Raw genomic sequence first — 23,238 nt, forward strand, 5'->3', positions numbered from 1 at the left:
AACTAATGGTAGTAATCCATTGCCGTTTTTCATACTAAAAAACTGCACACATTTATATATTTCCTAACTTCTGTTGTCATTAATACCAATGCAGTTCATTATAGCTTAGTGTTGCTGTCAGATCTGCTTTCTTTTGTAAATGATGCCACCTATTCATTGTGTTACTGTACCTGTGTTTGAGGAAGATATTAAAATAGCTAGAAGATGTCATTATTCTGACTTGTAGGCCAATTCATTAGGTACAAACATACAACATGTCATAGATGTCATGCAACTATTTGCATATATTTTTGATATTGTTAAATAATTTCCTGCTCCTAGCCTTCTGTCGATAGAAGTAGTAGAGGAAGTGTCGGCACAGTCGTGTCAGATTAGTTTCATCTTGATCTATAAATGTTTCTGCTTCCAGGGAATGAGTTAGCAAATGTAGGTAGATAAATGTGTCTGTCCACAGAAGCACAGTCACGTTGTGAGCGTCTCAGTGGTTTTGTAGGTTGATATTTCCTATTTGCCTGCATGCATCATCGGTTAATTTAAATGTGCAGCATTTTTTTGTGGTGGTATCATCTATTTTTACCTCTATTTCAAAGATTGTGAAGAAATGGGGAATTTTGATAGTTTCTAACATTTATTGACGAGTTCCTTTTTGTTCATGCTGTTTTGTAACATATTTGTGTTTGCTTTTGAAATGTGGTTAATATAACATTAACCACATACTGGCTGTGCATTTAAGAGCAAACCCTAAAGACTTTAGAACTGGTATGGTGCTGCAATCTACATCTTTCTGCGGTGACTTCCACCCAAGTCCGGTCAGCCATAGATAAATGAATGCTGATGCTACAGCTATCTAAAACCTGAGATGATCCCAGTGCACAACAGTACTAAATTGATTGTAGGGTTCTGAAAATGACACATGCACTCTGTTATCATGGCTGGTCAGCAGTGACTGACCTCATTTCACTTTTCTGTGTCGCCTTCTTTATCTGCTTCCTCTGGCATCTCGCTGCATGTGCTAAATATGTGTTTAGCAAGTTTTATTCACAGAAGAGTTTTTAACATGCTACCAAGGCCTTTTCTGCAATCATATTTAGTTTAAACTGAAACAGAAGAGCAGTGAACTGTCAGAGCAGCACAGCATTGGAATATTTTACCATCAGAAAAAGAAGATTTCTGAATTTAAAGACTTTAGGAGACATTTATAGCATTGGCGGAAAAGTTAGCTGCCGTTTGAGCATTAGCTTTCCTTTCTGGAAATCACACTTAAAAACCTAGCATAGCCAAGGTTGTGTGTTAGCTATGGCTTAAAAAAGCTGTAATTTGAAGCAAATTTTACTGTAGTCAAGTTTATTTGTAGAGCACATTTCAGCAACAAGGCAGTTCAAATTGTTTTACATAATAAAAACATAACACAATAAACAAAAAATTATACATACTGTATGTGTTCCTGTAAAATAAATAAATGTTAAATTGACTGAATTTATATAGTAGCCACTCGTATTGACCACATAACCATATTCACCCAGTTATGTCACCCATGTGAACCATTACACATCGGTGTGTGTAATAACAAACACACACCGATATGCAGATCGCTATGCAAGTCGGGTTTAAAGCTGGAGGGTGTTAGCGCTGTCAATCATCCTCATGTACGGGCTGCTACCACCCGCTCCCTTGCTCTCAGCTAAGCTGCAGCTAGTTCTCCTCAGCGGAGCCTGTTGTGAACGCTAAAGCTAGCTGGTGTTGCTCCCGGTGACAGTGAATAAACATTTTTCCTGTAATGCTAATATAGGGCCAAACCCTTGCTTCATATTGAATACTTTGAATACATGCTGTTTGACTTCTCAATTGAATGCAAGGTTCCCAGTTGTGTGGGAGCCAAACAAACCCATATCATTACTCCTCCGTCACCATGCTTGACACTTGGTTTCAGAAGTTTGTTCTGTGTATGGTTTTCTCTAAATATGGTGATGTACATTGTGGCCAAGCACCTCCATTTGCTCTGATCTCGCTTTAGAACATTGTTCCACATGTTTTAGCAATTTATTTCTGTTCTTTATATTTGTTCTGACTTGTTCTCATTATACCATTATGAACTCTGACATTTAACAGGCACGTAGTAAAGACTGGGAACTCTTTGTTTTTATGGGATGTTTTCAGCACTGCATCCTGCAGTCTTAGTGAGAAATTGCTGGGAAGACTGGCAAAAGTCCTTAATTTTTCCTGCTTGTGGATAATGTTTCTCACCATGGACTTTAGATTGCTTATAGATTACCTTTTAACACTTCCCAGATTGAAGGGTTGCAACAATTGGTTCTCTGAGTTGAGTTTGATATTGTGTTGAACTGATCTTTGCAATTGTAGCGTGCTGTTTAGTTAAATAACTCCATAATATCTGTTTTATCCTACTTAGAACAGATTTTAGCACCTAAAAATCTGTCTTTTGGTACATAAAACCCTTTTTACCATTACTGTAGCTAAAAGTTATGCAATATAATAATCTGTTTTGACATGTTTGTCTGTCTTTGAGCATTAAATGAAGCTGTTCTGTTTTTCAGGTACGTCATCGCGCTTCAGACCAAGTCATGGCTCTGAAGATGAACAAACTCAGCAGCAACAGGGCAAACATGCTGAGAGAAGTTCAGCTCATGAATCGACTCTGCCATCCAAACATACTGAGGTAATCAACAATCTGACTAAAGAGGCTACTAATCCCTGCTAATGCTGCTTCCAACCAAAGCTAAGAAAATAATGTGATTATTTTCCACTTCGTTGAGCTTGTTGATGACTTTTAAAGTGTAATTTAACCACAATGTAAAAACCTGAATGTTTTTTGGAATTTAACAAACCGTGTCCTTGGTTATAATTTTTCTCCATATAAATAATGACTCAAAACATTTCCACCAGGCTATTTTATCATCACTATCTTCTCTCTGTAGCTCATCATCCCCTGTGGTGGTGGACAGTTTTCCTTTGGGAGAACTAGAAAAAGTACCAAACGCAGAGACAGTTTGTTTTAGAGTTGCACCAGAAGCCTGGAGGCAAAAAGCAGGAATTACATTTTTATGTCGTTACAGACTTTAAACAATTATGTCAGCATTTTATTGACTCTACAAATCGATTGCTTGAGGAAATTGACAAGTGTTTTTACGTAATATGGCTTCCATCAGCAAATTATTGAATGTTATTGAATTTCAGATCAAAACCTCAAAGGGAAAATGATGCTGCTGAGCCAAAAAGCTTGCGGGGTTGTGTGTTCCTAACAGTTTTGATATGTTTGGAGATGTAGTTCTGTTGGAAAACCCAAACTCTGGAACATTTGACCTAAACTGACTCCTTTAAACAAAAGAAAGATTCATTAGGATTAGGCCTGTCACAATAACAAATGTTCTTGGAAAATAAATTGTCCTGGAAATTATTGCGATAAACGATGATATTGTCATTTTGAAACAATTTTCAACTACTATAATAAAAATTTTGTAATAATGCCAGTTTGCCCTCTCAAAGACTAATACATTTTTATTTTGTTCACAAAACTCCACACTGGAACTGGAATACATTTTAAATATCCAAAATAAAACACACCAGTCAGAAATAATAAATAAAAAGGAACTAAAAGAAACACAAAACCGAAACTTTCAATAAAATCAATTATTACTAATCTGTCAACAAAATTGCCATTAATAAAAGATTAATCATCAAAATGGAAATTATTAAGCTTATTCTAATTTTTTATGCTTAACTGATTACTGAGACAGGACTAATTAGGATATTAAGAATCTGTCCAGGAGCCGCTAATGTTTAATAATGTCCACAGAGGATAGAAGCTAGTTTTAAGAAGACAAAGATTGAGCATGGTGGTGGCAACATCATGCTGCGGGGCATAATGGAGGACTACCTAATGTCCACCCAAATTAACAGCTAAATGATTGGAAATGGACACAAATTGGTGTTCCAATAATCACAAACACAAATCAAAAGGACCTATTACATAGAAAGCAGAAAAATAATTATCTTCTGGAATATCATTAATCCCATTTAAATTAAAAATGTATGCATTAAGTTCTTAGATTTGGTTGGTTTTTGAAAGGAAACCAAACATTTCTGCTGAGAAGAGCTTATTGTTTTGACATATAACTGGAAGCCTACTGTAAATATTTGTGATTTAAAAAAAACAAACGTTTTACCGTTGTATGGATATCAAAGTTGAACTCATTTATAATTTATATTTAATTTGCTTGTTGTATTATAATATCCACTGAACATGCATGTATGTTAACATCTGGCCAGAACTTTGTAGAAAACAGAATCTTGAGTCTGAAGTTACTCCTGATTAAGATGCTGTAAACACCCGACAGAGCTTTTTTTCTTTGCACCTGTTTAAATCTTTTCGTTTTATGATCTGCAATAATAATAAATGTTGAAATAAACAATAGAAAAACAAAATGATCGAAATATTCTTCAGGACATGATTTATTTTTTTTTTGCTCTAAGCCTCTGGGTGGGAGAGTGTGTGGACGAAGCATGCACATACATGCATAAATATTCTTCTGTGTGCACACATCTTGTACAAAGTGATCTTTGTTGAGCGTGCCTTGTATGTTTGTCTCTGTGTGAACAAACACTGTGGAGTCATTGTTTGCTAAAAAATCCAGCAAAGACCTAGAAATGTGACCTTTTCTTTGCCTCGAGTGTTATGAAGCCCTTAAAGCAGCTCATGAACAAAGTTTGTCCATTTGTTGCACATTGTGTCTGGTTAGTTGAAGAACATGATGTTTGTTTTTGATTATTCAGCCCTAACTTCAGATTAAAGAAATACATAGGCTCTAAAGTGGCTGGTTAGATTTATTAGGCTTGGAAATTGATGGGCAAGACAAAGGTAGTAATGGGAAGAATGTAGGTGAGGCAGATGGGCTGTTATTATCCCACTTTTAGCAGACAGTCCTACAGCAATCACCTGTTCAGTCTTGCCTGGTTTCTCAGTTTACATATTCCAGAAAAACCTTAGATTATTCTAAGCTTTTTCAAAATTCTTTGTTGTTTTTTTTCCAGGTTTAAGGGAGTGTGTGTCCACGAGGGCCAACTTCACGCTTTGACAGAGGTAAGAGGAAGTAAACACAAACCGTTTCACATTACAGGGGACGTATTATGCAAAATTCACATGTTGCTTGTTTAATACTTCCATTTGGGTTTCTGCAACTTCTAAAAACATCCCAGCTGTAAAAAATTATTTTAAGAAATTCAGCCGTTTTGTGACAATAAATTAATATTTCTTGGTGTCTGGAAAATTAATCATTTCAAAAACCTCCAGAACAATCAGAAGAGCACTGACCTTTCACCCAGTAACCCCAGAAACCCTGTCCGTTACCTAGCAACCTAAGCATAGCTCCAGGACTTTTTTTCAACTTGTTTTACTGCTGCTGGAAAAGACATGTTTTGTTGTTGACTTAGCATCCAGAAACCACTTTCTCCATACTTGTTGGTTGTGCGGGAGGCTCCACTTCTGCCTGTGAAATGTGTACGGCTGTAAAATTCTGCATCTGTTCGCAGCCATATTTATGTACGCTTCATCTCATTCGGGTTTAAAGTGACAAGATGCCTTAAAACGGCTCAAAATAGGCAGAATTGAACAAACTAAAATCTCATTATATAAGAATGATTTTGTGGAAAAAAATGTAATATGTTTTGTGTCACCCATAGAGCTATCCTAATCTGTTCAAGGAAGCATGCAAGGTCACCTTTAAAGCTCCAGAACAAAGTAATGACACCTCTGATCAAATGTCTCAGCTAATGAAAGGCACACTACTTCTGCAGTCATGTTCCATCTCTTGTTGTGGAGTTCATGCCCCAACTATTATTAGGAGAACATCGCGTCACCCAAGAGCACAAAAGCCTGTAATTGTGGAAAACCGAAAGAACCAAACTAGCCTTCTAGTTTACCTAACATTTCAGTTGTATGTTTCTGTCTGAGAAAGGTTCTTAGAGTTTCACAGCCTTCAGCTGCAAAATTTAAAGCAAGCATTGCTTTATCAATCATGAAATGGATAAATGCATGTAAATGTATTATTCGCGTCCATAACATTTTTATTTATTTACAGTAAATGTAAACATTTAGCCTCAGGATATAAAGGCAATTGGTACAAAAGTTGCATGTTTTTATCTGAAACACATGAAGGTGTGAAAAATTAAAACATGTCATTTGATGACAATGATTCTTCCCATTGTACCTACATTGTTAGTTTAAATGCGTCAACATTTTTTGCCAAATGAAATTAGACAAAGAAAGATTTTTTTTATGAATTTACATGATCAATAAAATAATTAAATTATAAATTGTAGTTATTTTTAAGCTAACTTTAATAAGTGGTGAGAATTTCTGATTAATTATGTTCACATTTGTGAAAATACACCACATTAAATACATGCACTGCTTTTAAAAGTACTTATACTCCTTGAGCTGTTTTTTTTTTTTTTTACGTTTAGATTTTCTGTTACATTCACAGTTACGGTTTTCTTCCAGGTTTACCCTGTTTTCCTTCGTAAGTGTCCCCATCAAATTTAACCAGCTTCCCCACATCATTGTGCTGCCCCCCCCGTGCTTTGCAGATTGCATGGTGTGTTCAGGATGATGTGCAGTACTCATAAACCAAATTGTTAATTGTTAAATTTTTGGTGTTATCTGCTCCAAGTACCTTCTTCCATGTGCTTTTAGTTTCTCTTGCATGGCTTCAGGCAAACTGCAAACAGAACTCCCTTTGGCTTTCTTCTTGCCACTCTTACATGAAAATGTGTGATGTAAACGACTAAATGTTGATGTCAGGATATTTCCCCACCTGAGCTATAAGTTACTGCAGCTCCTCCAGAGATATTATGTTGGCTGCTTCTCAGTTTAAAGATGTTTTTAGAGAATTCAGATCTGAAGAAGATCAATATGATTTTTATGCTCTTGCTTGAGATATTCACCACATTTCCTGTCTTCTAGCAGTGGATTTCACAATCTGACCTTATTTAACAATTAGTAGCAGGTGAAGAATTCATAGATGAAGTGCTTGCCTAAAACAAATTTAACTTGAAGGTTGGGTTGCATGGGTGTTACTTGTTATATGTTTTTACAAGTCTTTGAAACTTCTGTTAATATTCAACCATGAATATTCTTGTGAAAATGGACATGCTTTCAAACTTCTTTGCTGCTTTTCCTGTTTGGGCCTTCCTTGCTCTTCTCTCTTATAAATAGTACGACTAGCTGAAGCAACAGACACTAATGTGGTGAGACACCGGCATAAATCAGGTGTGATGTTCACTTTGCTCAGCCTGTCAGTTTGTGGGTGCAGGTTGCCTTCATTTATGACCTGAACCGACTTTACGACGTCATTCCTAACCTGTCTGGCATATTTCTCAGTTTTCATGATTTTATTTGTTCGTTAAATTTATTTAACTAAAGTCTGAGGCCTGCACAGAGGAGATGGAATTCAACAGAGATTAAAGAATCAAGATTCACTGAATTTTATCTAGGGCTTTTAAAGTGAAGAATAAAAAAAATGCATGCTGCATTTTAATATTTTTTCTATATATAAAACAACACATTTACTAAATTATAATATTATTTAAAAGTCTATTTACTTTAAGAACTTTGTCTCTAAGTAAAACACAATATATAGATTAATTACGCACAGCTTTTATTTCTGATTTTTCCACTTATAGATAATGAAAACATGTTATGTAAAACTGGAATATTACATTAAGCCAAAAAAAGTACATTTTTAGAAACAGAAATGTAAGCTTGGTAATACCTGCTTAAAGTTTGTTGTAAAACGGGCATAAAATCATAATGCCTTTTAATCTTTTATCGCTCCTTTTTGAACAATTTGTGTAAAATTGCATGTCAATTGGCATGACTATTTGGGTTATTATTTTTTCTGATTTTACTTTTTGTCTTTTTGAAATAAACACATTTTCAAAATATACTTTTAATTTGACAAATGATACTCTTTTGGACGTATGTTCACATTTTTTGATTGTATGTGCTGCTATGTTTGGTCAGATAAAACTCCAACAAAACACATTAAAACTTGCATTGTAATGTGACAGGATGTGTAAGACACGGTATGTTAGATGTAACAGTAAGTAGCTTTAAGCTAATATTACATCACACTCGCTCAGATGAAGGCATCGTTTATAGAAGATGCTCCCAGACTCACACATGTTCTTTATTACTTCTGTGCTGCAGTTTGAAAGTGTTTATTGTAGCCGTGGGAGAGGAAGACACCAGCTTTCTGCAGCTGTGTACCATAATACCAAGTCTTACAGAGTTTGCACACATGCAAACACACACACACACGGTAGTTGTGATGTAAATAAGCGCATTGTGAGGCACACGTCTGATTATGCCTGCTCAGACATTGTGGTAGGTCTTGTTTTCCTTCTGCAGGGTAAACAGATCTTGTCGTCTCATGTCGGTCGCAGGCTCCTTGCATTTTTTTTTTTCTTCTTCTTTTGTTACTTGGTCTCTGTTACTCTGTATGCAGAAGAAAATTGGAATAAAGTTACAGGATTGCCCCAAGGTTACCTTGAGAAACTCATTAACTTTGATACAAACGGATGACAACCACATCCTGGAAAAAACTTGGAATAGTGAGGAAGCTTCATGCAGTGACGGTAAACCTTTAACCTAAGAGCAGCTAAAGTCTTTGTTGCAATAAAGACCGAATGACTTTAAATGCTACATCCTCTCTTAAACATTTTAGGTTTCACAATTTCCACCAGCTGGCTCCAGAATGCAAATATTTAGCATCACAAAATGATTTGACAGTTAGACATGATTATCTGCAAGGGCCAAAATGACCTGATGGACGATGACCTGCTCTGATTATACTGACTTTCAGTTAAATGCATCCGGCTCCTCTAGTCATATTCAGGGCTGATGGTGAGTCATGACCTCTTATGGGATTATGGCGATTTAAGCTGATCTGGAAAGCAAACAAGGATTCTTTGTTCGAGTTTTTCCAGGATTTATAGCCCGAATCCCAGACAGTCCATCACAGTAACTTCCACAACATTTTTGACCTGACATATGTTTTGTATTTCCTCATTTCTCTTCATTGTACATCATGATGGAGAGGTTCCTATATGGCTCAAACCCAAACTGAGCTGACTGCGTGGTATCAGCAACTCCAAAGCAGATTTTAGGAAAAAATATACAACTTTATTTCCAATTTTATTTGAGCTGGTTGAGATTTTATCACTGGTATTCTTCTACCGTAGAGTGATATTTGTGTCGTTCAGGTGATCATAAAGAAAATAGAAGTTGGACAAGTTTCAATTTAAGTCACCCATTATCAATTAATGTTGAGCTGTGTTCAGTTTTAAGGAGAAATACTATTATCAGTTTGTATTGTTATTTACTGTTAAATTCTGTCAGTTTTATAAGACAAAAGGGAAAATTTAGTTGGAAACTGATCATTTACCCAATTCTCTCACTGTCTGACTTGAAAAAATTACGACGTTTTTCTGTTTTTAGAGCAGTTAAGATCAACAAAATTCTTACCGTTTCTGAAGTTGTTTTTACACCTGATAGTCTAGTAGACTTGATTCAATTGAGGACCAAAATGGCAACATGTGTTACATTTTCAGCTGCTGCGGTTCGCTTTCACACCGCACTGTGTCAAACCAGCCAAACCCTTTGAAAAACATGTTCCTGTCCTCACCTGTGGCGGCGCTACACCAAGAACCACTGAAGAAAATGACACAAAAACTTCTGAAGAAGACTTGAGCTCAATTTCCTTTTTCACAAAATGGAGTGGCGTCAGATTTTAGCAGTTGGAGGATTTCTTTTTTTGTCTTTGGTAAAAAAACAAAAAAACAACCTACGAGCCATTTCCCTCATTGGCATTACATTATCACGTTTGTTTTGGTTCTATTTATGTTAACCCTTCGAGGCAGACAATTTGTCTCAGGGAAGTTTAGTAATGGAGGTCCTTGACTCATTTGATGAACCATTCCAGCTCTAGTTTTCACTTTGCTTGGCGTTCACATGTGCATTCAAACTGCGCCAGAGCTCACGTTAACCGAGCTGAGACTGAGAAACAAATATATTGACATGTTCATCTCAATATATCAGCAAAGAAGTTGAGTTTGGGCTTAAATGGGTCTTCTTAACAGAAAATGACCATAACATTACTGCTAACTTAGTCAAAAAGTGCCTTAAAAGGAACAAAATCAATGTTTGGATCACAAAGGCCTGTTCTTAGCCTCATAAAAAAATGTTTGGGTTTTGACCCAAATTGTATAGTTTATGGATAAACCAAGTTTAGAGGAAGTAAATGAAGCTTATGAATTTGAAGAAAGAAAGAAACAATTCTGACCTCCTGTTCTAACTGACATAAAAAAGGAAACATTTAGTCAAATTTAATGTTCGACAGTGAGAAGAAATTACCCGAGAGTGTACAAATATCTGGTCTAAACTGTGAATCTGGATTCAGCTGAATGAATTTAGTAGAAAAATACAATTGAATGTCTTCTAAAAGCAAATCAGTGAAAGCAACACGAAGCCGACGGTGGAGACTTCCTTCCAGCACCACCCTGTGCTGCCTTTGCTCTAATTCTGTGCCTGTCAGTCAGTAACCACAGCTTAACCAGACTGTCTCTCCATGTCATGCCAACTCTCTTTAGTTAACTGCTGCTGCTCATGATATGTGACATGGGATTAGGGTGTTTGCATGCCAGCAGGAAGGTCAGGCGAGTTCTTGAGGATCAAAGCTGACAAAGCGACAAACCCAAAACCCAACGGAGTTAAGTGGGTTTCTTTGGTTTTCATTCTTGAGTCTATATTTGGACAGACACTCCATATTCATATATGAGAAAAATACCTGTTATGCCAGTTCTGCAAAATGAGTCTGCATGATATTTTTAATTGAGATTAAGTCAATACGTAGACCTGTTGCAATAAATCAGTTAATCACTTAATAAATTAAAACGAGTTCAATCATTTTCATTTGCATGATTTATTGTTTTTGTCTTTTCTCTCTCTTTCTACCAAAAACTGGATGACAAAAGTCTTCAGTCTTATGCATGGTCTCCACTAGCCCCTTTTTTCAAAGGACAACTTTGTTTACTTCGATTCATAATTCATTTACTTGTTGTTCTATTTATTTTTTATATTTAAAATGTTCTTTAGAAATTAAAGTTTACTGATCTTTGAGAATGTATCATTCCATTACCATTATATTACTTGAAATTGGTTTCAACGATATTATTGTTTGTCGCAATAAATTCTTGGCTGTTCAGTTATGTTCCGTGTGATAATTAGTTGTTTTGGGGAAAGTGCTTTATTATTACATTAGTGTAGTTTCACTTTGTCTGTATATTTAAATATATGCTATAATAGATCCCAGCTTCAAGTCAAAAGAGACTTTCAATAAACAATAAACAGACTTACAGCTGTACAATATCAAGAATTGATTGAAAATTTCAATTAACATCTTTTTCAGACAACCTCGGTGAAGTTTAGCATTTCAGTCTTTTTTTAATATTCAGGGCAGTTAGAGTCCATCAAATTGTCCAATACATTATTGATTAGAGCATGAGCACATGAAAATATAAAACGGTTAGAATCCTCGTACTTGCGTGGTTAGGGAACATAGCGTTTTGCAAATATCTAAAATCGGCAAATATTTGAGACCTGCTTTGAAAATGTATATAACTTCGAAGTTTATTGTTCAAACCCCAAACATAACTTCATATGAATTAATACGCACCGTTGAAACCATCTTGGCGCAGAACAAGAAGCTAACATCTACATTCTGACTTGTATTTGTTCTTCGACGTGCAGCCAATCAGTGCAAAGGGAAATGGTGTGTAAATTAGCATTGCACCCAAGTATTTCAAATATGCTCTGCAAAAAAAAAAAAATCTCAACTCAAATATTATAGTTGTGCTGCAAACAAAATTTTTGGGACACTGTGACATAAGTTAAATTTCTTTTTTTTTTTTAACCACTTCTATACAGTTCTGTATACTCTGTTTGCTCACATGTTTGAAATGTTTTTCCTCTTTCTTTAGTACATCAACGGAGGAAACCTGGAGCAACTTCTAGATAGCAACAAGCACCTGAGTTGGCCCGCCAGAGTGAAACTAGCTTGTGATATCGCCAGTGGTGTGGCCTACCTGCACTCCAAAGGCATATTCCACCGGGACCTCACCTCCAAGGTTAGATGAGGCTAATTAGAAAAAGATTATTTCACTTATAACAAGACATTTTTCCCATGTTAAAAGTGAAATAATCTATTCATCAACATTAAGGAATTGCTGACTTAAATTGAGCTCCAGTATGTTGCTGAAAAGTTGCTTGCAAGTTGTCTTGTGTTTTTTTTAACTCAGTTAACTCAGAAAATGTGCACCAACACATATTTGTTGGGGCTCCAACAAGAAACGATGACCAACTGTAAAACCGAAGGTTCATTAAGTTTATTGGCAGGAATGTTGAAAAACACACCTTTGACTATGAGAAGGAAAAAAAAACTTCCTTTAAAAAAAGCCCTAAATAGATATAAATTAGTTTAACATTAAGCCAGGGACCAGCAATTTTTTTTCTACTTTTGCATATTATTCCTACAAAATAAAACTTGTCTAGATCTGCTAATCTATGCAATATAAAATTGTAAAATTAAAGAACCAAGACTTAGATTTTAGAAAGAAAGACAGTGTGTGCAGTTTTCCAGAGGAAAAAATGGTGGAACAAATTAAATTTAGTTATTTTATATTTGGAGAACAAAATAGCCCATATAATGGGACTGGTGCACATAGATCCTACAAACGTCATTTGATTAAAGCAACACTATAAAAAGAAATTCACAGTCTTCCTTCATAAAAATCAGAAATGACAATAAAGTTTTTGTTTGCTCTGTCAGTAATGACAGAGAACCATTTCATACAGTATTTTGCATCGTTTTCTTATAATTAATCATTTTTAGAACAGCTTGTCTCACTGTAAACAACAATGGCTGCATTACTACAGAATTTTTTAAGCTAACCCAGACACTTTTGGCCTTAAAGGACAGCGGGTATGTTCTCTTGTAAGTTGTTTACGGTTAAGTTGTTTCTGTCTGCCTTCAGAGGGTAGAAACATTGCACTTCCTCAAATCATTTAAAGTAAGTTAAGTTTTAACTTCCCCAGTGAGCATGTGCAAATGGAGCTGTAGTTTTCAGAGAAGCTAACTGTATTCGACCGTTGCAAATTACGGAGATTAGGAAGGAAAGCGTTATGAGATTTAAGTTGTGCATTAGCTTCATGCATCACAAATAAACCGTGAACATTAATATGCAGCTCTGTTAAGTAGGTGTCATGATAATTTCTTACAGGTCTCTTTCATTCTCACTGCTGGTTCCAGTGAGAGTTTGAATATTTTACAGTAGGTTGAAGAGGAAGGAAGTGCCTTAACTTCTAATGCACAGTTTTCTCATTACTACTTTAAATAAGAAGCGAAGGTCTGGTTAATAAACCATAAACTGTTGTTTAATCCATCTGTGTTGCAACTTCCCCAAGTAACATTCTGTGTTTTTGGGGGTGTCTGTCTTCACAGAACTGCTTGATCAAATGCGACGACAACGGCTACACGGCGGTGGTGGGAGATTTCGGCTTGGCAGAGAAGATTCCCACCAAACAGTAAGAAGAGTCGGAGTGAATCTTAAAAATACCAGGGGGAGTTTGCAGGAAAAAGAAAAAATTAGAAGATGAAATAAATTGAAACATGCTGGCTGTTTGTTTTCTACTTGTCTCATTGTGAGGGATAATTTTCAGAAAGAAAAATCATATTTAAGTGACTCAAACTGAAGGCCAGTTCAGTTTTATCTCCCTACTGCGTCTCATTTGTGTTAGCCTTCAAACTAGTGAGGCTCCTTCTTTTCTTTATCTCCCATCTTCTGGGTTAATATCAGTTCTATTTATAATATTATGGTTACACTCAGGGAAAACATGTCACGTAATAAGAATTTTATTTCTTTAATCATCTTTTTGTTTGTGTCAGCTCTTCATCCCTACAGCAAACTCAGCTTAGTTACTCCTCCTCCTCCTCCTCTTCCTCCTCCAGGGGTTATTTATTAGCACACAGGTCACTAAAAGCCGCCTCTACAGCTGACATTCTCTGCCTCGGTGTTTTGATAGCAGGAGGATCAAATCAATCTGGGGTTTTCACTTTTTAATCCTGCAGTAGCAAAAAAGAAGCAGGGAGTCTGCTTTCTGTTCTCCAAAATGTCCAAAATAATTCCTCTGATCTTTTCCAAAAGTTTATGAATATGACCACACAGATTTTGGTTGTTTACTGTGCTGTGAAAAGGCTTTCTGAAATATTTCAAATCATCAAACGAGATGTTATGTTTTGTTGTCAGACAAAAATAGCTTAAGTAAATACAAGACAGACTGACTTTAATCTGTTTTGGGGTGAAAAAACTATCCAAACCAACCTGAACTGTTATGCAAAATTCACTTTTTGCATGTTTGATACTTCCTTTTGGGTCTCAACTGTTTTCAGTCCATGTACTTAAAAGAAATCACCCAGATTGGGTTTTTTAAAAAAAAACCAAAAAAAAACAATAAATAAACCCAATTTATTGGTTTTTTTTCCCAATAAATTAAGAGTTTTTGGTGTCTGGAAAATGGCCAATTTCAAAGATTTGTGAAATGTCACGTCAGCAGGCACTGTCCCTCGCCTAGCAACCCAGCGAAGTCCAGCCCGTTACTTGGCTCCAGTGTGGCTAAAGTAAAACAATGCTGCAAAGAAGAGTGGGCCAAATTTCCTCCCTAAAGATGTAATAAACTCACTGACATTTTCTGCTAATAGTTGTTGTAGTGAGTTGTTGCTGCCAAGGTTGGACCAACCATGTATTCATTTTAGTTGCTTTTTCTTATTGGTTTGGATGGCTGCTTTCCCTTAATACATATAATTATTACAAACTGCTTTTTATGATTAGGTTAACTTTGATCTGATCCTGAAACCTTTAAGTAAAAACAAAAACTAAATCTGTAATTGGATAAAAGATATGTAGATAAATGTTATTTAACCTCCAGGCTGAACATTATACATCTAAAATAAATTCAGTTTAAATCTAAATGGAGCAAATGGGACTGATTAGATACATCTGTGGGTTGTTTTAAACATAAACTGGCTGCCATATTCACACAGAGCAGCTTCCAAACACAGCAGAACATGCAGTTCCTTTTGGACTCACGTTCTGTACCAGCTTATTTCACACATCAGTCTAATGATGCAGACATTAAGCTTTTTTTTTCTGCTCATATGTTCTGTTTAGGGCTGATGGAGAAAAGCTTGCAGTGGTTGGCTCTCCTTTCTGGATGGCTCCTGAGGTGCTGAGAGATGAACCCTATAACGAGAAGGTAAAATCTCTATTAGTCCAAAGAAGGTTTGCAGATTCAGATCAGTTTAAGTCACAGAATTTGATTTTTGAATCTAAGTTGTGCAAATGCACTACTGTCATGACATCACAGCTACAAGCAGAGCGTAACATGCACATCATGAGCATAAATACCACATATGTCAGTGATATCAGTGCTTTGAAAAAGCAAGAATCGGATGCACACATTTGAATGTACATAATCTGTATATAATCTACATTATATACAGTTCATAAAAAGCGATTGTGAAGATTCTTGAATGTGAAACTTACTGACTTTGAACATGGCTGACTGTAGGTAAGCACCATAAAAATGTGCATAGAGTACCCAGACATTTTGCTAAACCCAAGAAGCTCATTAAAGGGGGTTATTACCAGTGTTGCCAGATATTGAAAGAACAACGATCAACCAGCTTTATGAAGATGAGGCCAGAAAAGGCCAACTGGCAACCACACTAAGAGATTTTAAAGTGGGTTTACAGCAAATGCCTGCATATGACACTACATTACTGCAAATGGCTTTAATGTTTTGCTTTATTGTGCGGAACTTTTTTTCAGAAAGAAAGTCAAACACAAATAAGCAACTTGACATTCAAAAACAATCCCAAAGTGGCCTATAATAAGCAGACTTGGCAACACCGGTTGTTATACAAAACTGATTTTTTTTTTTTAGCTGTACATCATATTATTCTGTTACTTCTTCACAAAAAATATGCTGTTGCTTTGATTCTTTTATGGATGTTTGAGGAATCTTTGAATCTCTGATGGCAGCCATTCGGGGGTACCTGAACACTTACTCCTTCAGACTATTGACAGCAGAAATGAACAAACACCTCATTATATGAGCTACTTCTCAGTCCGAGGCTCCTAAGAACAGTTGTAAATGGCATATTGGAGAAATGTTGTGATTACGTGCTGAAGATGGAGTATCTGAAAGAGTAAGAGCTTCTTAAAGAGACAGAGGCCCAATTTCAAGGAGATAAATTGCAAAGTAAATTTATTTTACATGATATTTGATATATAGTGTTTTTATAACAACTGAAGGTAGCAGAGTTAGTTGAGTGTGCTATAAAATAGTGCATAATACATAATACTGCCCGTTTAAAAGTTCAAATTACTACTACATTATTCCCATGCTGAGAGTGTGTGATCTTCTTACCATAACTATAGCTATACAAAAGTTGCATTAAAAATAAGTGAATATTATGTATAAATTTATGTGTTTCTGAGCTTATTATGACTGTTTCCAGGCTGATGTTTTCTCATATGGAATAATTCTTTGTGAAGTCATTGCAAGGATCCAAGCCGACCCCGACTTCCTTCCCCGCACAGAGGTAACGACTTTTCCCCTCTTCTCTACCTCCTGACTTTACAACACCCTGTGTGCATGTTTGCAGTGTACACTTCTCAAACAAATCTGGGAAAGAATGTTAAAATATTTACTTCTGCAGTTTTATAATCCAACCTCATGGTATGAGGCAAATATTTGTTTTGTTTCTGAAGGTAGAACATGAAAATGCCAATTTATAGACTTGTGCAAAGGTCAGAAGACACTCCTTGTTTCTTGTTATTTAACCGGAGTAATTTCTAATCTTTAAATTGAGTCTTCATTAATAATTCCTCAAACAATGAGGAAATTCTCTGCGTTTTCCACTCATTCTCTCAGTTTTTAATATACACACACTATGCAGAATGGGGGCACACCATAAATAATAAATATACCAAATAGACCTGAAAGGATTTGATGTTTTACAAAGGTTGGATAATTTCCTTACAATTTTACCACATAAAGAATTGATGTTACATGCATAAAAATGCATGAAAGATGCTAAGAGATCTAGTTTAAAATTTGATGTATGTATTCTAACACATACAAGCAGTTTGTATTTTTGATGACTGAGTTTCAATTCTGTGTTGCCTCTTAAAGTCAAGGATTTCAAATTTGTATTATTATGTATTTACTGGCTTGTTTATTGCTCACTTTTTAGTCCTTCCAGCACTTTATAGGTTTTTGATCAACAAGTTTTGTGTGTGTGTTTTTTTTATGTCCATTTATTGAAGCAGTGTAATTCAGTGCCACACCCTCTAGTTAAATATTAATTGTTGGTGTATTGTTGTTTTTCTCGTGACTTGCCGTAAATTTTAATTGCCCATTAGAACATGAATAAAAATCTGATTTATCTTCTACATTTGATTCATAATTCACTAGTTAATCAGGATGGTTTAAAACTTAAGAAGAGAAATCTTCCTTATAAAATGTAAAGAAATGCACAGCTTAGGTTATTTAAAATGCATTTTCTGCTAAATGTGAAAGATATGTTGTTTATGTAGTCTCTTCCTCTAATTTATCTTGTTTAATGCTGAAATCCAGTCGGTATATTAACTACTAGAGGGGATCATCCTTTGCATCCTAGCATAGATTGCACCATTAAGTCAGGCTTACAAGTAAATCCCATTTTAGGAATCAGTTGTTGGTAATAGTTTGACGGCCTGCAAGCACAGTGGGACTTGGCAGACAGCAGGACAATGTCAGGGAGATTACTGTGACATCAGCCTGGCTTTGGCTGCAGGGTTGCACTATGCCAAACATCTAATGAAGCATGTTTGTATCCATGTTTATCTCTCTTTTATTATGAGTTTCCTGTTTGTTTTCCGATGTGTCCTCCTGAGCAGAACTTCGGCCTGGACTACCACACGTTCCAGCACATGGTTGGAGACTGTCCGCCTGACTTCCTCCAGCTGGCCTTCAACTGCTGCAATGTGAGTCCGCCATCTTTCTGCGTCAAATCGGCGAATGTAATCAGCACCTGCTGTCTGTTTACCAGCTGACAGAAGAGGCATTTCTAAACTGTTTTTAATTTTATTTGCAAGTAGTGTTCTCTTGTTGAGAAATACAAGGCAATGAGATTATGGGATTAATTTGATTTAATCTGCTGTATTGAGGATTTTGTTCTCTGCAGTCTGGAGTATTATTTTCTCAGGTTCAACTTGCTGGTATAAAAATTACAAACAGATCTGGGTGTGAAAATTAGCTAATTTTCAATCACTTCACCGAAGTTGTGAACCTTATTTTTCTCATTTGTTGTTTATTTCCGCTCTTTGTTTAATTACATCTCCTAATAATAAGATAATAGCATTTAAGTTTTTGGAGCGTCCTGCTAATTGATCCTATGCAGACTCCTTTATCCGCTCTCATCCTTTTCTCCTGTCTTTTTTTATCATCCGTGTCTCTGGTACCCTTTTTCCGAGTCCGTTGCTGAATCTTTATTCCACCTAATCTGTAAACTGCATTGTACCTCTCTGCAAGCATCGGGGGGTTCAGCAAATTTTATTTTTTATTTTGCCTTTCCAAATTAGATCTGCCCACAGCCTGGGTCACTTTAAATCGCTTCTCAAAACTAATTTTTATTCTTTGGCATTTATTTGAAGTAGTGTTTTGATACTGTTTTATCAATTTGTGCTATTGTCGTTCTTGTACAGCATTTGGTGCAGTTTTACACCTGTTTTTAAAGTGCTATATAAAGAAATTTGACATTAACATTTGACATTATGTGTAAACTAAACACAGAAATTCTTTTCATGTCTTTCAATGAGAAGAATTGTCTAATTTCTTTATCTACATCAACTCCTGACTTGAAAATTTAAATTAATATCTGTTTTAGTTGTGGGTAAGGGCTTCAACAAAATCATCCCAAGGGCCACAAATGGCCCCTGAACTGCACTTTGGACATCCCTGCCCTGTATGATTATTCAAATCTAAACAAGCCAGTAGAAATGCGCCTTCTCCTTTTGATTCAGCTCTTTTCAGTATTTCTAGCTGGGGAAAAACCCAAGATGATGAAAGTTAATTGCTAAATCCAAAGCATCCAAATTAAAGTTTTCACACGTCTTGCACTTTTTTGTGACATAGATAATTTTCAAATACTTTTGCTCTTAAAAATCTGAAAAATCATACATCCCTAAATAAAAAACCCTGCAACCAGTTACCATCTGAACTCACCTTAGTCATAAAAGTAGATGGTGCAGAGGACACAGAAAACCTGAGGGAGAGGAGACTCTGGTCCAAGAAGAGCAAATGTAACTTTTTTTGGCTTTTTCCAGCAAAAAAAAGTCCTCTAAACACTGCAAAAACTACACATTTTACAAAGTATTGTGCGAATTAATTGGTACACTTACAAGTAAGACAAAACTAACTTAAAGGTAAGTTTAAGGATGAAGCTGAAAACAAGACGATCCTGGTGCAAGACGTATTGTTCTGGAAGGAAAATATACACAAATGGCTGCAAAGCAATCGCTAGTGTTGCTATGCAGACTACGGAATTACAAAATTAAAAGCGATTTTTGTATCTGAAAAAAAACTGCATTGTCATTGACATCAAAATTTATTTCCATAAAATTTTAAATTCTCATAGAACAATAAAAATGTATAGATCATGTATGATGTCTTGTTGCAAGTGCATGTTTGCCCAGAACTAGAACCAAACGTGGACAAGCAGAATTCAGGTTCTGTGCACCACAAATCTGGAACAAACTTCCAGAAAACTGCAAAACACTGTGTACTTTGGATCTGGACTAAAACCCCACCTGTTTAAAGTTGTTTTTGAAACATAATCAAACATTAATCAACAATCTGATGTGTAATGGTGGTAAAATGTAATGCTTCAACTGCTGACTGTGTTTTCTATGACTGGGTTTTTATGGTGTAAAGCGCTTTGAAATGCCTTGATTCGGAAAGGTACTATAAAAATAAAATTTGATTGATTGATTGCTGCTTTATATTAGTATTTAAAATTCTGTATATAGTTTTAAGTGCTGTTTCCTGCCTTCCACGTTCCCTTCAGATGGATCCTAAACTCCGTCCGTCGTTCGCAGACATCGTCCGGCAGCTGGAGGAAATCCTCGCTCGGCTCAAAGTCGTAGAGATGGAAAACGAGAGCGTTTCACTCACCGGCGACAATGAGAAGAAAGCCATGTCGAAAAGTAAGAGCCCTTCAATAAAACTGCAGCCTTAATGTCTACTAAAGTCATTTATTTATATGTACTGTTTGTACCTCATCTTGATCTAAAGAGAAACTCTGGTGAGTTTATTAAAATGAGAGACCTGGTCCTTTCAGGCCAACATGTCTCCTCTAATTCAACCTAATGTTTGGTTTCCGGCCTGCTTGACTATCAGAATATATATAAAAATAACAATCTGAGCCTGTGGACAGAGGAATTATTTCTATTGTGTACAAAACATGGAAGTGATGATCTCTTCTTGCAGCTGTTGGTTTGGCTGATAATATCAGCACTTCTTAAGACACTATCTCTCGTACTTGGATATATTTATGTTTCATAATAAGAAGTCCCAAATGTTTTTTGTCAGACATGATTGTAGTTTTTTGTAGTCGTGTTGTGAAGTTGCATATTTTTGTTGTTTTGTTTTAAAGATGTCAAATTCTTTTTTCCATCTTTGATCAGAAAAAAATATAGATTTACAGAAGCAAAGATCTCTGTTTCTGTAAACCGCTTGGTACTATGAATCAGCCCTTTCTCAGAGAGTTACATTTAGTAAATCTTGTCCAAATGTCTGGATAATCATCCAATCCAGGACCTTTGAAAACTGCTGTAAACTCAGGAGAATCCTTAAAGAATATACTTGTGCTGCCACCTAGTGGTCATACTAACTTCTTCTCTGCCATTGTCTTTTACTTTTGCACAAACTTAACTTATCATTTATCAAATGATAAGTTATCATAAATAACTTATTATTTATTAAGTTAGGTTAAGTTAAGTTTATGTTAGTGTGAACTTGCAGTGCAACAGAGGAAATCAAGCTTAATTTTTCTTAATCACTTTTTAAAAAAAATAAAAGAGCCTGTTTAAATTTGTCATTGAAGTAACCAAACTATGATGGGAGCTGAATGCTTTTGAACTTATTTGACAAGATGAAGGCTGGTGGAAAAACAACATGTAGACTTTAAAATGGTTTAGCTCAGGGTTTCTCAGAAACATGGTGGTTGCACTTAAAACAGCGTTGCTGTAACAATCTGGACTGTGTGTCATTAATGGCTGGCAAAACATAAAATTCTGCCACAGCAACATTAGCTGCTGGTCTCTGGGCGGTAATTTTGCACTTAATGGAGGTTTACCTTGTGAAAATAGATGCTAAGTTCTAATCTTGGGCTGAAGCAATTAATCAGAGTCGTTGTGATTAATTGGTTATTGAAATAATCGTTAACTAATTTAGTAAAAAATTCGTCGTTAGCAGGACTATAGTGAATTATAGTAGGTAATTTGCTGAAAGAGCAACATACTCAGAGAAGTAAAGAAGCCAAAACTATTAAAAATATACATATACTGCGTTTAAAATGAAAAAATATTTTTTATAAATATGTTCTGCCCAGACCTCCTCAGAGTAAAGTAATGCCAAGTTGTAATTTAGGCAAAGAAATGGTTATTTTTATGTTTCAAAAACTAATTGAATTATTTGTTTATTTGCATCTTTTTATGCATTTCTAATATTATACAAAAAGACTTAAGTCGTTAAACAAAAAATCTGCAAAATGTGGCAATTTTCTATCCAGATTAATCAATTAATTGTCAGAATAATCGATAGAATAATCAATTACTAAAGTAAGTTTGTGCTACTTTGTGTGAATCACCTTGGATCATTTCTACAAATTAAGAAACATAGAGGTTCTGTTTTATTTTGCATGTAAAGCAGTTATAGAAACTCTGTTTTCTGCATTGAAGGTGAGAAAATCCAGGCCTTCAAACGACTGAATCCTCTTGTCTGCCAAAACGATAAGATCCCTCCCAAATCGCCCTGGCCCAGACGAAACATCTGGCTCAGCCGCAGTCAGTCGGACATCTTCTCCTGCCAACCGGGGAGGAAAATCAACGTCCAGGACCCGTACTACAACCCGCCCAGTCCTCAGAGGAACCTCCGGACCCGCAAGATCAACCCGTTCACGGCCCGGGAGGACCTCTGCGGGGGCAAGATCAAGTTCTACGACGTGCCCAGCAAGTCCGTCTTCTCGTTGGTGTTTGATTTGCACTCGCCTCCGGGAAGCGTGTTCAGCAACCAGCCATCGACCCACGGGCCCGGAGCGTCCCAGCAGGAGACGTCCTTCTACTGGCAGCAGCTGCCAGGAAGGCAGTGCCACTCCCTACCGGTGTCCCCGCAGCTGCCGCGCTCCGAGATGTTCCACCTCACAGACCCGGTTGGTTCCAATAACACCGGTTCTGTTACCTGTACGTCTACTCTGCTCTCCGTCACGCTTCCAGGTAAACCTACTGAATGTTTCATGTGTATGGGAAAGCTGTAAATGATAATTATTTACAAATATGTAGATATTCTGTCAATGTATGTTTTCAACTGTTTTTTATTGTCTAACAACTTATTACACTTATTAGACTCCATGTTCCTTGTGCTGCAAAAACAAAAAAATCTTATAACTTATACTTATATACTTATAACATGGGAAACATGTCTTATCTCCCAGTGGAACTAGCACTTTTACATCAATATTAACCAATTATTGACTTAAAACAAGCTCCTATATTTTTCTTAAAAGGTACTTGTAAGTTAGTTTTGTCTTATTTAAAGTCTACTGTGATATTTGCAGTAGAAACTAAGCCCAAAAACACTTTGTATGATTTTGTGTAGGGAACATGGAGTCTAAAAACACAGATTGACAGAAACAATATCTACATATGTGGAAGTATTTTTTTTTTTTAGCAAGATTATTACAAATTTGTAAGAAAAAACATACAAGATGTTTTCAGAAGTTAAGTTATTTGCAAAATAAAATAGAGATCTTCGCGAATATAAATCTTTTTATTTCTCTTCCC

General features: G+C 36.0%; 1 protein-coding gene across 2 annotated transcripts in view; it reads left to right on the top strand.

Moving 5' to 3' along the window:
• tesk2 (testis associated actin remodelling kinase 2) overlaps positions 1 to 23,238 on the top strand; it is a 40,167-nt gene that overhangs the window by 14,370 nt on the left and 2,559 nt on the right. For both annotated transcript variants that reach the window (XM_028020945.1, XM_028020946.1), the window contains exons 4-12: positions 2,556 to 2,677; positions 5,050 to 5,098; positions 12,055 to 12,201; positions 13,575 to 13,657; positions 15,301 to 15,385; positions 16,653 to 16,736; positions 18,076 to 18,162; positions 20,244 to 20,382; positions 22,138 to 22,671. In XM_028020945.1, coding sequence (XP_027876746.1) covers positions 2,556 to 2,677; positions 5,050 to 5,098; positions 12,055 to 12,201; positions 13,575 to 13,657; positions 15,301 to 15,385; positions 16,653 to 16,736; positions 18,076 to 18,162; positions 20,244 to 20,382; positions 22,138 to 22,671 — 1,330 coding nt within the window. The remainder of the gene's footprint in view (positions 1 to 2,555; positions 2,678 to 5,049; positions 5,099 to 12,054; positions 12,202 to 13,574; positions 13,658 to 15,300; positions 15,386 to 16,652; positions 16,737 to 18,075; positions 18,163 to 20,243; positions 20,383 to 22,137; positions 22,672 to 23,238) is intronic.

The sequence above is a fragment of the Xiphophorus couchianus genome, chromosome 6 (genome assembly GCF_001444195.1).
Source record: "Xiphophorus couchianus chromosome 6, X_couchianus-1.0, whole genome shotgun sequence".
Classification (NCBI taxonomy): domain Eukaryota; kingdom Metazoa; phylum Chordata; class Actinopteri; order Cyprinodontiformes; family Poeciliidae; genus Xiphophorus; species Xiphophorus couchianus.